Below are 13,628 nucleotides of genomic sequence, written 5' to 3' on the forward strand. Positions count from 1 at the left end.
TTTACGTATTGTTTCAAGAAGCCCTCCTGGATGCTCCTTACAAACTCTGCCCCATCTAAGCCCCGAGCACTAAGTGAGTCCCAGTCAATATAGGGGAAGTTAAAGATGGATTTGAGGAAGAATTTCTTTGGAATTCTTTCCCCCAGGAAGCTGCATCCTTGAAAATTTTCAAGGCTGAGATCGATCGGTTTTTAATCAGTTAAGGGTTAAGGAGAGAAGGCAGGAAAGTGGACTCAGTGAGTGTTACGTCAGCCATGATCTTATTAAATGGTGGAGCAGACTTGGAACAGCTGAATGGTCTCCTCCTGTTCCTATTTCTTATGGTCTAATGAGTCATACAAGTGGGGCACGTCTAAGGGCTTTGGGTGTACATAGCAACAGGCTTAGCTGAGAAGCATACTAAAATCAAACAGCTTTGCAACATCCACTAGCAAAATTGATAACTACCAGAACAAGATGCCAATGTCTTCAAGAGAGGAACACTTTAGCATACAACTAATCCTTATATAAAAGAGTGGCACATTCTGTAACTCACATGGCACAGTGATTAGCACTGCTGCCTTACAGCATCAGCAATCCAGGTTCAATTCCAGCCTTGGGTAACTGTCAGTGTGGAGTTTACACATTCTCCTGGCTATGCGGGTTTCCCCCGCGTGCTCTGGTTTCCTCCCAGGTTAGGTGGATTGGCCATGCTAAATTGCCCCTTAGTGTTCAATGGTTAGATGGTGTCACGGGTGAGTGGACCTAGGTAAGGGTGCTCTCTCAAAGGGTTGGTGGAGACTCGATGGGCCGAATGGCCTCCTTCTGCACTGTAGGAATTTAAAATAAGACCGGAATAATAGTTATAGCCAGGTTGCGCCCAGCCAACAAACTATCATTAATGGTCTTGTGTCAGTCCAATTACATATCAGGTTGCATGTCATGGTCCAATTATACCACATTTAGCCCTATATCAGTATTGTAGCAATATTGTGTCATAGTCCATTTATATCAAGAGGTTATGAAGTAACTGCTTTACTTTATCACAAGGCTTTAATCACTTTCTGGTACTTCCAGAGACCCCGAGTCACGACCTACAGACCGATATCACGCAACACTAACCTCTGCTGGGGGGGAGCCAGAGTTAAAACTCCACAAAATAAATATCAGACACCTTTCATTTGCATTCAATCTTGGGCTCAAGCCAGAGAAGAATCTCAAAGTTTTTCCTGATGGTTTGTGATATTATCTGAATCGCCAACTTAAAATCACCTGCCATCCATTCAACATTCTCCAATAAATCTTTCCCATTACTTGTGACAGATATACAATGATAACTCACCTTCCCATTTGACCATCCAGTGATTAACTCGCAAACACCATCTGAGTTCAAGTCAAAAGCATGAATACTCATGGCATGATTTTTAGACTGCAAGAAATTAAAAGCACAAAACAAGGTAATTTATCAGTATAAAAGCACTATCATTTAAAAATCAAAATGTGAAGATCGTAATTTCAACCATGGATCAAAAAAAATCACTTTTCATCTCTTTGCCTCGAACAACAAATGGTTATTAATGTCTGCACTTTGTATCTGATCCCCTGCTAGATAAATGGAGATTTGTGTTACTAGGTATCACCACCATTGTGGAACTTGCAATCAATAGAATAATTGAGGGGAATAGTCCAGATACATTTAAAAGGAAGCTAGATAAGTCCATGAAGAAAGGAATAGGATTATGAAATAAGAGTGGGACAAGGCACAAATGAATCGTAAAATCATCACCACAGACCATTTGGGCTGAATAGCCTGTTTCTGTCCTGTACATTTGGTGTACATTATTTTTTTTTTAATATAAACTTAGATTCCCCAAATCTTCTTTTTCTAATTAAGGGGTAATTTAACGTGGCCAATCCACCTATCCTGCACATCTTTAGGTTATGGGGATGAGACTCAAGCAGACACACTGACAGTGACCCAGGGCCGAGATCGAACCTGGGTCCTTGGCGCCGTGAGGCAGCAGTACTAACAACTGCGCCACCCTCGTGTACATTATTTATAACAATCACAAGCTGCACCCAATAATCATAAGTGAGCATTGCGTGATCTCTCATTTTGTGTCGAGTCCAAATCTAACTCTTGGTATGTAACAATGAAAAGCGATCTTAAACGAGTCAAGTTAATCAGTTGTGCCATTATACGGTATTGACAAATGAAAATTTCAGCAGGAAGTCATCTCATTCTCCTTTCATGCTCTTCCGAATGCCTGGTTCAAAGTAATGCGAGTAAGATACTGGAAGTAAATAACTCTGCTTGTGTACCCAAGGATATCGAAGAGAAAGGGGAAAATAATATACACAAATAATATTGCTGTACAAAAAGACAATTCATACATAGATCAGTACATATTTATTAAAGAAAACAGTTTTTGGGAATGTTATGTTCTTTACAGGTGAAGAATGGAACACTGTCCATTTCAAGCATCTACCATTAGCATGAAACAAGCAGAGATCAGGTAGGCGCAGAATAAAATTTCTCTAATTTGTCCCAAAGTCCGTCAAACATAATGAAACTACTGCATCAATGCGATCCTTTCTCTCCCTCCCACACCAGCCATCCTGCATTCCTTAAGAGATACTAACATATCAGTGGCAATTAGCTATAGAGTGACAATTAGCTATAAAGTAGCAATTGCATACGGAGGAACTGGGATGTGACAGCCCAAATCTGTGTAATACTCTTACAGCATCTCTTTGTCCAACCCACTACACTATCAAGAATCATGATTTCCGGTGACAGGGGGGTGCTGAGCGGATGCACGAAAGGTGGCTCTCCTGGATACCTGAAATTAGGAACTTAGTCCAAAAATAGACCACTAAGCCCAGGGAAAAAGCGCCCCCACCCTCCTCCAATACCACCACATTGAACGAGGAACGCCAGGCAACAACCCGAGGAGCTGAAAAGACGGCAGATTCGGGAGAGGAAGATTGAGGCAATGGCGACCATGAGAAGCGACGAGGAACCAGCCACACCTAAACAGGATGAGTTGCCAGGACATATGCCGGGCTACCTGCCGATAAATGAATGGAGAGACCTCCTAGCACAGGAGCTCCAAGTTTGCAAAGCTTGAAATGATGGCAATGGTGAATGTGGCGATAGTGGAGGCGCTGGTCCTCTTTAAAGCAGTGCTGGAGAAAACAGAGCAGCATCTGGAAACACAAAAGGCGGTGATAAGAGAGCTGGAGAAGGCCGCGACCAACCAGAGTGACTGGATCGCCTCACCGCAAGGTTGGTGGAAAGCCGAAAACCAAGAGAACCGGTCACGTTGCCAAAAACCTCTGCATTGTGGGCCTACCGGAGGGTACCGAGGGCAGAAACCCTGTATGTGGTACAGATGCTGGGCAAACTTGTTGGAGGGAAAAGCTTCCCCAAGCCCATAGAAGCGGACTTAACTCACATGTCACTCCGGCTAAAGCCAAAGACTGGGGAGCAGTCAAGGACCATCATCGCAAAACTGCACTGGTATCAAGACCAGGAAAAGATCCTGAATTGGGCAAAGCACACACTGTCCTGTGAGTGAGAGGGACACTTGATCAGTGTGTACCAGGACATTGGGGCAGATTTGGCCAAGTGTCGGGCAGAATTTAACACAGCCACGGCAATCCTTTACTGGAACCATGTGCGGTTCAGGATGTACCTCTCTAAATTCTGGGTAACTTTCCAGGGTAACGTAGAACATACAGTGCAGATGGGAGTTAGAGGGGAGGTTTGGGCTCCCCCCAGGGAACATGTTTAGGTACATGCAGGTTAGGGCGTTTGCCAGGCGGCAGGTGGAGGGGTTCCCCTTGCTGCCCCCACGTGGGGTACGGGACAGGGTGCTCTCGGGGGTGTGGGCTGGAGGAGGGAGGATTTCGGACACATACCAGGTAATGCAGCAGGTAGACGAGGCCTCGGTGGAGGAACTGAAGGGTAAATGGGAAGAGGAGCTGGGTGAGGAGATTGAGGAGGGGACGTGGGCGGATGCCCTGGAGAGAGTGAATTCCTCCTCTTCCTGTGCGAGGCTTAGCCTCATACAGTTCAAGGTGCTGCATAGGGCCCACATGACTGGGACGAGGATGAGTAGGTTTTTCAGGGGCGAAGACAGGTGCGCTAGGTGCTCGGGGAGCCCAGCGAACCACGCCCATATGTTTTGGGCGTGCCCAGCGCTGGGAGAGTTTTGGAAGGGGGTAGCAAGGACGGTGTAGAGGGTGGTGGGATCCAGGGTCAAGCCAGGCTGGGGACTCGCAATTTTTGGGGTTGCAGTGGAGCCGGGAGTGCAGGAGGCGAAAGAGGCCGGTGTTCTGGCCTTTGCGTCCCTAGTAGCGCGGCGGAGGATCTTGCTTCAATGGAAGGATGCGAGGCCCCCAAGCGTGGAGGTCTGTATCAATGATAAGGCGGGGTTCATCAAATAGGAGATGGTGAAATTTGCCCTGAGGGAATCAGTACAAGGGTTCTTTAGGCGGTGGCAGCCTTTCCTGGACTTCCTGGCGGAACGGTAGGGAAATAGGCCGGCAGCAGCAGCAACCCGGGGGGGGGGGGTTGTGGGATGTGGCGGGTGTTATCTCTTTCCCTTTTGTTGTTGGGTTTTTTTGTTTGCAGTTGCTTTATTAGTTAGGTGGGTGTTGTTCTTGGGTTTTTATCATGGTTGTTTTGTTAATATAGTTTTGTTGTTTATGTTTTGTGAAAATCTTAATAAAAATTATTTTTTACACAAAGAACATACAGTGCAGAAGGAGGCCATTCGGCACACTGAGTCTGCACTGACCCACTTTAGCTCTCACTTCCAGCCTATCCCCGTAACCCAATAACCCCTCCTAACCTTTTTGGTCACTAAGGGCAATTTATCATGGCCAATCCACCTAACCTGCACGTCTTTTGACTGTGGGAGGAAACCAGAGCACCCGGAGGAAACCCACGCAGACATGGTGAGAACGTGCAGACTTCACACAGACAGTGACCCAGTGGGGAATCGAACCTGGGACCCTGGTGCTGTGAAGCCACAGTGCTATCCACTTGTGCTACTGTGCTGGATAGGGAGTACTACTTTACTACATCGGCCGGCAGAAGTATATGAATTCATGAACAAGCACGGCTGGGAAGGCAACAACACCAGCAGTGAATCAGACCTCTAGTCCCATCGGTTAAAAAAAGGAGACACTATTTGCGCTGGACTGATCTGCCTATTCTTTGAGTGGACGATGAGTCTCAGAAAGGAATGGGCGAGGGTGGTAGGACACAGAAAGAGGCGCGGAGGGAGATGGGTGGGGCAGGAGAAGAGAAATGCAATGGTCAGGGGAAGTCGTGGATCGATCCGGGGGGGCGGGGGGCTGCACCAGCAGGTTAGCTAGCACAGTGAAATATGAGTGAGGGGAGGGCAGTGGCAGAACCCCCGATGAGGTAAGAGTGCCCGGCCGGCAGCTTGGGGGGGGGGGGGGGGGGGGGGGGGGAGTCAGACAGACCCGGGGCGATAACCGAAGGGTGGGGGGTTGACGGCTGGCTATGACAATTCACACATGGTGACAACGGAAACATGGGCACCTTCCATCCTGGAAGACCCCTTGTGAAAGGAAACCCCAGAGTACAGGGGCACAGCCACATGGCAAAAGCGGTGACCCCACAGCAATTTTGGATGGCTTCCAAACAAACCCCAGAGTGCAGAGGTGCATCCAAAAGGTAAGTATGATTGACCCAACAGTCGGACGGACGGACGGGGGCCTGAAAACCCCCATCAGAATAGTCACCTGGACCATCAGAGGGCTTAATGGCCCGGTGAAAAGATCCACAGTGTCCACCCATCTGAAAGGTCTGAGAGCCAAGACCTCCCTGAGGAAGAAGGAAATGAAAATGAAAAAAAATGAAAATCGTTTATTGTCACGAGTAGGCTTCAATAAAGTTACTGTGAAAAGCCCCTAGTCGCCACATTCCGGCGCCTGTCCGGGGAGGCTGGTACGGGAATCGAACCGTGCTGCTGGTCTGCTTGAAAAGCCAGCGATTTAGCTCAGTGAGCTAAACCAGCCCCCAACAGCGGTTAAGAAAGAGCTGAGTGAGACAGACTTATCAATCGTGCTACAGGATGAGGGCTAAAGAGGAGGCCATACTGCTCAATAACAGGACAGCATTCACAGCGACAAGGACAGTTATGGAATAAAGGGGCGGTAGGTCATGATTAGCGGTGTCCTGGAAGGGACACTGGTGGTCCTTGTAAACATGTACGCTCCTAACTGGGACAATGTGGAATTCATGAAGATAACCATGGCTGAAATCCCCAACATAGACACACACTGACTCATCATGGGTGGGTTCAGGACCCAAGGACAGACAGATCAAACCCCAAGTCAGGGAAAAAAAAATATTTTCATGGAACAAATTGGGGCATGGAGGTTCACAAACCTAGGGGAGGAGGAGTTCTCCTTCTTCTCCCAGGTACATAGGGTGCTTACTAGGATTAACTTTTTTGAAGTGGGAAATGTGATGCTTGTGGGAGTAGTAGAGTGCTCCATAATCAATCTATGACCACACTCCACATTATGTGGATGTGAGGTTGGGGATAGGCCGGGCACAAAGCACCCCCCATGGAAGCTGGTCACAGCCCTCCTAGCTGATACGGCATCCTGTGAAAGGATATTGCAGACCATAGATCCAAAGGAAGGTCCTACAAAGGAAAGGAAACATAGGAGGCCTGGCCTTCCAAACTCTCAGTTCGACCACTGGGCAACCACCGCAGAAAGAGTACGGAGATGGGTGAAGGAACAGGAAGCAGAGTGGGTGAAGAGTTCCTGCATAGGGCCCCCCCCCCCCCCCACCTAAATGTTTGAGAAGCTCAGTGGTAGTAGACATCCTCCAGACGTGGAACCAAATGAGGCAACACTTCGGCCTAACCAAGTGTCCACAATGGCCCCAATCTGCAACAACCACAGGTTCACTCCTGCAATAATGAACATCATGTTCAAAAGATGGAGACACGACAAGGGGACACTGGCAATTAGGGGCATGTACAAGGACGATAGAGTAGCGACCCTGGGAGAACGCACGGAGAGGTTCCAGTTACCAAGTGGAAACAACCTGAGATACATTTAGGTCAAAAACATCCTCCGTAAGAAAACAACAATGTACACGCAGATACCAGGAAACTAGTAAGAAGAACTACAGGACCCGGGTCATCTAGAGAAGGGAAAATGGGCAAACCTGTACGGGAAACTGTTGGAAGAGGTACACTCCCACCTGGACAAGACAAGTAAAAAATGGGAGGAGGAACTAGACACCTCCACGTGACCAGGGCTGAGCCTAAAGCAGCTAAAGGTGGTGCACACAGCGCACCTGCGTAGAATCCGAATGAATGGGTTATTTCCAGAGATGGAGGAGAAATGTGAACGGTGCCAGGGAGGCCTGGCCAACCACAGCCACATGTTCTAGGCATGCCCCAGACTTGTCGGGTACTGGACGACCTTCTTTATGGCAATGTCCAGTGTTCTGGGAGTGAGGGTACAGCAATGCCCAAAAGTGGCGGTCTTTGGGGTTTCAGATCTTTATGGAGAGGGGAGCCGATGCCCAAGCCTCTGCCTCCCTGATCGCCCGCCGGAGAATCCGGCTCGGCTGGCGATTGGCAGCACCACCCAAAGCTGCCAACTGGCGGAATTTCTCAGGCTGGAGAATATAAAATTTGCCATCCGTGGGTCAGAAGAGGCCTTCCACAGGACGTGAAAGCCATTCACCAACTTGTTCTGAGATTTTTGGTAATATGTATCCTTGCGAAATGCAAGTTGTGAAAACCCAATAAAAACACTGAAAAGAGAGAATCCAAGACCATGTTTGGAAAAAAGCATCTAATTGCCCAGTCAATTGATCTCAAAATTCTTCTGGCCGGTTTCTTTGATGTGCCAATGCATTTGTTTTCTTGTACAGGTCTGTAAGCACAAGCCTGACCATCTTTACGCATACCTTGATTCTCCAGTAGCGTGTCGCCCGGTCATAAACTCCAACAGTCCCATTTGCTAGGGCATATCCAAATCGACTCCCATGCATATGGCATAGTGCTGTGATAGTCTATGAAGAGAAAGCCCAAAGGTTCCAAAGACTCAGAATAATGTCTACATATAATTATAATTGTACATAGAAAAACTAATTTAATGGGGCATTTGGGAGGGGCAGAAATAGAACTATTAGTTTTGTTGAGAAAGCCAAGGTTCCCTCAACATAGACTTTACAGGATATTTAAAACAAAATCACAGATAAAATTATTGCCAAGTCCTTTTATCCTACTGGTTTTCATTATCCATCATTTTATGTTGCCTTATTTACACAGGTACTGTCCAGCATTGCAATTCCATACTGTAAAAGCATTTTTAAAAACTTAATTCATGGGATATCATAGCTGACAAGGCCAGTGTTTATTCCCCCATGCTAACTGTTCTTGAAAAGGTGGTGGTGAACTTTTTGAACTGCTGGAAACCACTTGGTGCAGGTACATCCACAATATCATTAGAAAGCGACTTTCAGAGGGCAGCACAGTGGTTAGCACTGCTGCATCACGGTGCCGAGGTCCCAGGTTCGATCCCGGCTCTGGATCACTGTCTGTGTGGAGTTTGCACATTCTCCCCTTGTTTGCGTGGGTTTCGCCCTCACAATCCAAAGATGTGCAGGGTAGGTGGATTAGCTGCACAAAATTGTCCCTTAATTGGAAGAAAAATGAATTGGGTACTCTAAATTTATTTTAAAAAGAAAGTGAGTTTCAGGAGTTTAATGCACCAAAGATAAAGGAATGGTGATATATTTCCAAATCAGGGCCAGTGATACTTGGAGAGGAATTTGCTGGTCACGGTGTTCCCATGCTTCTGCTGTCCTTGCCCTTTTGGGTGGTAGTGGCTGCGGCTTTAATGGTGCTGAAGAAGACTTGCTTCAGTGCACCTTGTAGATGGTGCTGAGATCTACCACATATATTGGTGGTGGTGAAAATGAATGGTTAAGGTGGTGAATGAGGTGCCAACCAAATAGGCTGCTTTGTCTTGGATGGTGTCGAGCTTCTGGAGTATGGTTGGAACCGCACTCATCCAGACAAGTGTATTCCATCATATTTCTGACTTCTGCTTTGTAAATGATGGACAGGTTTTGTGGAGTTAGGAGGCGAGTTATTCATCTCAGAATTCCCATCCTCTGCCCTGTTACTTGTCTGGTTCAAATGGGTTGCTGGTCCATGGTTACCCGTTGACTTTGATGAATTCAGTATAGGAATGCTATTGACTGTCATGGGGAGATGGCTAGATTCGCTTTTGTTGAAAACGGTCTATACCTGGTACTTGTGAGGCACAAATGTTACTTGCTACTTACTAGCACAAACCTGCATGTTGTTTAGGTCTTGCTGCATATGGACATTGACCCAGAGCGGGGATCGAACCTGGGGCCTCGGCGCCGTGAGGTGGCAGTGCTACCCACTGCAACACCGTGCTGCCCCTGAGGATTGGAATATTTGTGGAGACTCCTCCACCCCCCCATGGTGTTTAAAGTGATGCGGCAGGATTGCAGAACTTCAATCCGATGCATTGGCTTTGGGATTGCTTAGCTCTGACTATGTCAAGCTGTTTCTGCTGTCTAAATGCATTTAATGATAATAATAATAATCGTTATTATTATTACAAGTAGGCTTATATTAACACTGCAATGAAGTTACTGTGAAAATCCCCCAGTCGCCACACTCGGACACCTGTTCGGGTACACTGAGGGAGAATTCAGATTGTCCAATTGACCTAACAGCTCATCTTTCGGACTTGTGGGAGGAAACCGGAGCACCCGGAGGAAACCCACGCAGACATGGGGAGAACATACAGATTCCGCACAGACAGTAACCCAAGCTGGGAATCAAACCTGGGACCCTGACACTGTGAAGCAACAGTGCTAACCACTGTACTACCGTGCCGCCCTGTCTTCAGTTGTATCTTCAAAAGGTTGGCATTTCATTTTTTGGTATGTCTGGTGCTACACCTCGTTGAATCAGGGTTGGTCCATCTAGAACATAGAACAGTACAGCACAGAACAGGCCCTTCGGCCCTCAATGTTGTGCCGAGCCATGATCACCCTACTCAAACCCACGTATCCACCCTATACCCGTAACCCAACAACCCCCCCATTAACCTTACTTTTTTTAGGACACTACGGGCAATTTAGCATGGCCAATCCACCTAACCCGCACATCTTTGGACTGTGGGAGGAAACCGGAGCACCTGGAGGAAACCCACGCACACAGGGGGAGGACGTGCAGACTCCACACAGACAGTGACCAAGCCGGGAATCTGCAAGGCAATGCCTGCCAGCCAAAAGAAAACAATCTTTAAGAATTATTTCACTAATCCAGAACAGACTAGATTTTCCCTCTTGACAACACATTGAAGTCAATAAGGTAATGGTAGCGAGGGATTGCCAGGCCATGAGGTTACAGATTATGGATGAATACGCTTCTGTTTGGCTGATAGCCCATAGCACCTCATGGATGCTCTGTTGTGAGCTGCCAGATCTCTTCTGAATCTATCCCATTCTGCCTACAATACAATGAAGGGTGTCCTCAGTGCGAAAACAGGTGTTGATCTCTGCAATGACTGTGCAGTGGTCACATTTGTCAATACTGGCACGGACTGATGCATATGCGACAGATAGATTGATGAAGACGAGGTAAAGTTGATTTCTCCCTTTTGTTGGTTCTCACACCACCTGCCGAAGGCCCAGTTATGTCCTTCAGGAGACAGTGCTATCAAGACACTCATGGTGATGGACATTGAAGTCTCCTAGAGTATATTCTGTGCCCTTGCTACTCTCAGTACTTCTTCGAATTGGTGTTCAATATAGATACGCTCTAATTCATTAGATGAGGGAGAATGGCAATCAGCAGATGTCTTTCACCCATACTTGATTTAATGCCATGAAACTTCATAGGTGTGGTTGTGGTGGCGGCGGTGGAAGGGGGGGGGGGGGGACTTCCAGGGCCACGCCCGCCTTCCTGTTTATCACTGTGCCAGCACCTCGGGTGGATCTGTCCCCACAGTGAGACACAACATACCCAGGGATGGTGACAGAGGAGTCTGGGCTATTGGCTATAAAATATGATTTTTTGAGTATGACTATGCCATGTTGTTCCTTGATGGATCTGCAGGACCGCTCTCCCAATTTGGACACGTCACCGGATGTCAGTGAGGACAACCTTGCATAGTAGGCTGGGCAGGGTGTGTCCTTGTTTTTGTCAATGACTAGGTTGGTGCCAGATGATCCATCCTGTTCTATTTGACTTATCTATAGTGCTTCGATACAACTAAGTGGCTTCCATTTCAGAGGGCACTTAGGAGTCAATCATATTGCTGTTAAATTTGGGATTCCTGAAGGGCATTGCTGTCCTAGATAGGTTTTTGACAATCTGGTAGTTTTGTGATCACCATTCCTTAGACAAGCCTTCTATTCGAAAATAAAATCGTTATTGTCACAAGTAGGCTTACATTAACACTGCAATGAAGTTACTGTGAAAAGTTCCTAGTCGCCACATTCCGGCACCTGTTCGGGTACACGGAGGGAGAATTCAGAATTCTCAACTGGTACGGAAATTGAACCCACGCTGCTGGCCTTGTTCTGCATCACAAATCAACTGCCTAGCCCACTGAGCTAAACCAGTTCAAGATACATTAATTAACTGAACTTAAAATTTCCACAGCTGTCATGGTGGGATTTGTCTTTGTAGCATTAGTCCAGACCTCCAGATCACTAGTCCAGCAACATAACCATATTACCAGGTGAAAACTGGAATTTATTTTTACATGGAAATAATAATACCAACTTGCTGACACTGAATATGAATCAACACAACCAATATTAGTTACTGGCAGCTCAAATGCAACATAATCTTCAATGATGTAACATAAATTTCTGGACAAGGTTCACTGAGATCATCAAACTGCTATTAATTGCATATGGATCTTTGAAGTGTTCTGAACTGCAAAAACAAGAGATTTGTGACCATGCTGTGCAGGTTGTAAGTACCTGATGCACTGGCCTCTTTCTGGTTTTCAATGGGCTGTGCCTCCGATCAATCGTACTCCTTTATGCAAAGTACAGTCTAAATGAACGGGTTCTTGCCCTTAAACCAAAAGAGAAAATGCTGGAAAATCTCAGCAGGTCTGGCAGCATCTGTAGGGAGAGAAAAGAGCTAACGTTTCGAGTCAAGTTGACCCTTTGTCAAAACTCTTGATTGTAGCTGATTTTGGCAGTGTGCGGCAGCAAAAACTTACCTGTCCAGTATATAGAAACCCACCAACTAAGTCCTAAACTGCCCGTGACACCAGTAGCAGTTGTTCAAAAGCAACACTGACTGAGGCCTAACAATATCTTGCCCGCCCACTGTCTTGTGACAGGTCACGGTACAGAAGGTTAAGATTTCTATTTTCCCCTTAAATTTTCTTCAGACCTCCAGTCAAAGGAACTTTAGTTACGTATTATTCCAGGGGGCACAAGCTGAAATGAATAATGACCTGTATAACATCAGCTGAACTCCAGTTCCTTGCTAAAGAAGGCCCACTTCAGGTGCTGAAGGAATGAAGGTTGGCAGTTATTTGATCAGAGCTGAGCACAATTCTGTGCTAATCATGGAATCATAGAATCCCTACAGTACAGAAAGAGGCCACTTGGCCCATCAAGTTTGCACCAACCCTTTGAAAGACCACCTTACCTAGGCCCAATCCCTTGCCCTGTATCCTCACCCTAAGGGGCAATTTAGCTTGTCCAATCCACCTAACCTACACGTCTTTGGACTGTGGGAGGAAACCGGAGCACACATACCAACTCAGACACTGGGAGAATGTGCAAACTCCACACAGACAGTCACCCCAGGTGGGAATCGGACCCAGGTCCCAGCGCTGAGGTAGCAGTGCTAACCACTGTGCCACCACGCTGCCCTGTTCCCCCTAATATTTTCACATATGTACTTTTCCGGAGCCAATGAATATCAGGAACAATAAACCTGTCCTTTCTCTCTGTCACATTGACCTGGAGGTAGTGACTCCAACATCGTGCCAAGTCGGCATAAAGCTTGCAGTGTATTGGGGGGGGGGGGGGGCATGCCATTGCTACAGATTAGTGGCTAATCACAGTAACTTCATTGTGGTGTTAATGTAAGCCTACTTGTGCCAGTAATAAAGATTATTATTAATCATTGGTCCAATAATTTATTGGTGCACAGGGGAGAGAATCCTTCTTACCTCTGTCTCTGCTATTTCTGCCATAATTTCATCTTCTTTGAAGACCCTGATGTCAAAGTCCTCTGAGCCAGCCAGAAGCTGTGAAAGGCATTAAACATGTCAATGGTAATGCATCATACTTCACAACACATAGAAAGGAGCTTCCTCCATTGAGCTGGAAAAGTAGCCAATTGTCTTAAGCTCAGTGTCATGCTCGTATTGTTTTTATAAGTGATGCTACTTAAGGGTTTGGATATTCATGAACAAAATAGTTAAGAGGTATAAACGCACTAACATATATAGAAACCAGGTTAAAGTCCAACATGTTTGTTTCAAACACTAGCTTTCGGAGCACTGCTCCTTCCTCAGGTGAATGAAGAGGTATATGTTCCAGAAACATATAT

At 46.6% G+C, this 13,628-nt stretch overlaps 1 protein-coding gene across 2 annotated transcripts in view; it reads right to left on the minus strand.

The window, feature by feature from the left end:
• bbs2 (Bardet-Biedl syndrome 2) overlaps positions 1–13,628 on the minus strand; it is a 104,974-nt gene that overhangs the window by 59,858 nt on the left and 31,488 nt on the right. For both annotated transcript variants that reach the window (XM_038807029.1, XM_038807028.1), the window contains exons 6-8: positions 13,246–13,323; positions 7,958–8,062; positions 1,322–1,408 (exon numbers count right to left, since the gene is read on the minus strand). In XM_038807029.1, coding sequence (XP_038662957.1) covers positions 1,322–1,408; positions 7,958–8,062; positions 13,246–13,323 — 270 coding nt within the window. The remainder of the gene's footprint in view (positions 1–1,321; positions 1,409–7,957; positions 8,063–13,245; positions 13,324–13,628) is intronic.

The sequence above is a fragment of the Scyliorhinus canicula genome, chromosome 9, assembly GCF_902713615.1.
Source record: "Scyliorhinus canicula chromosome 9, sScyCan1.1, whole genome shotgun sequence".
Lineage (NCBI taxonomy): Eukaryota > Metazoa > Chordata > Chondrichthyes > Carcharhiniformes > Scyliorhinidae > Scyliorhinus > Scyliorhinus canicula.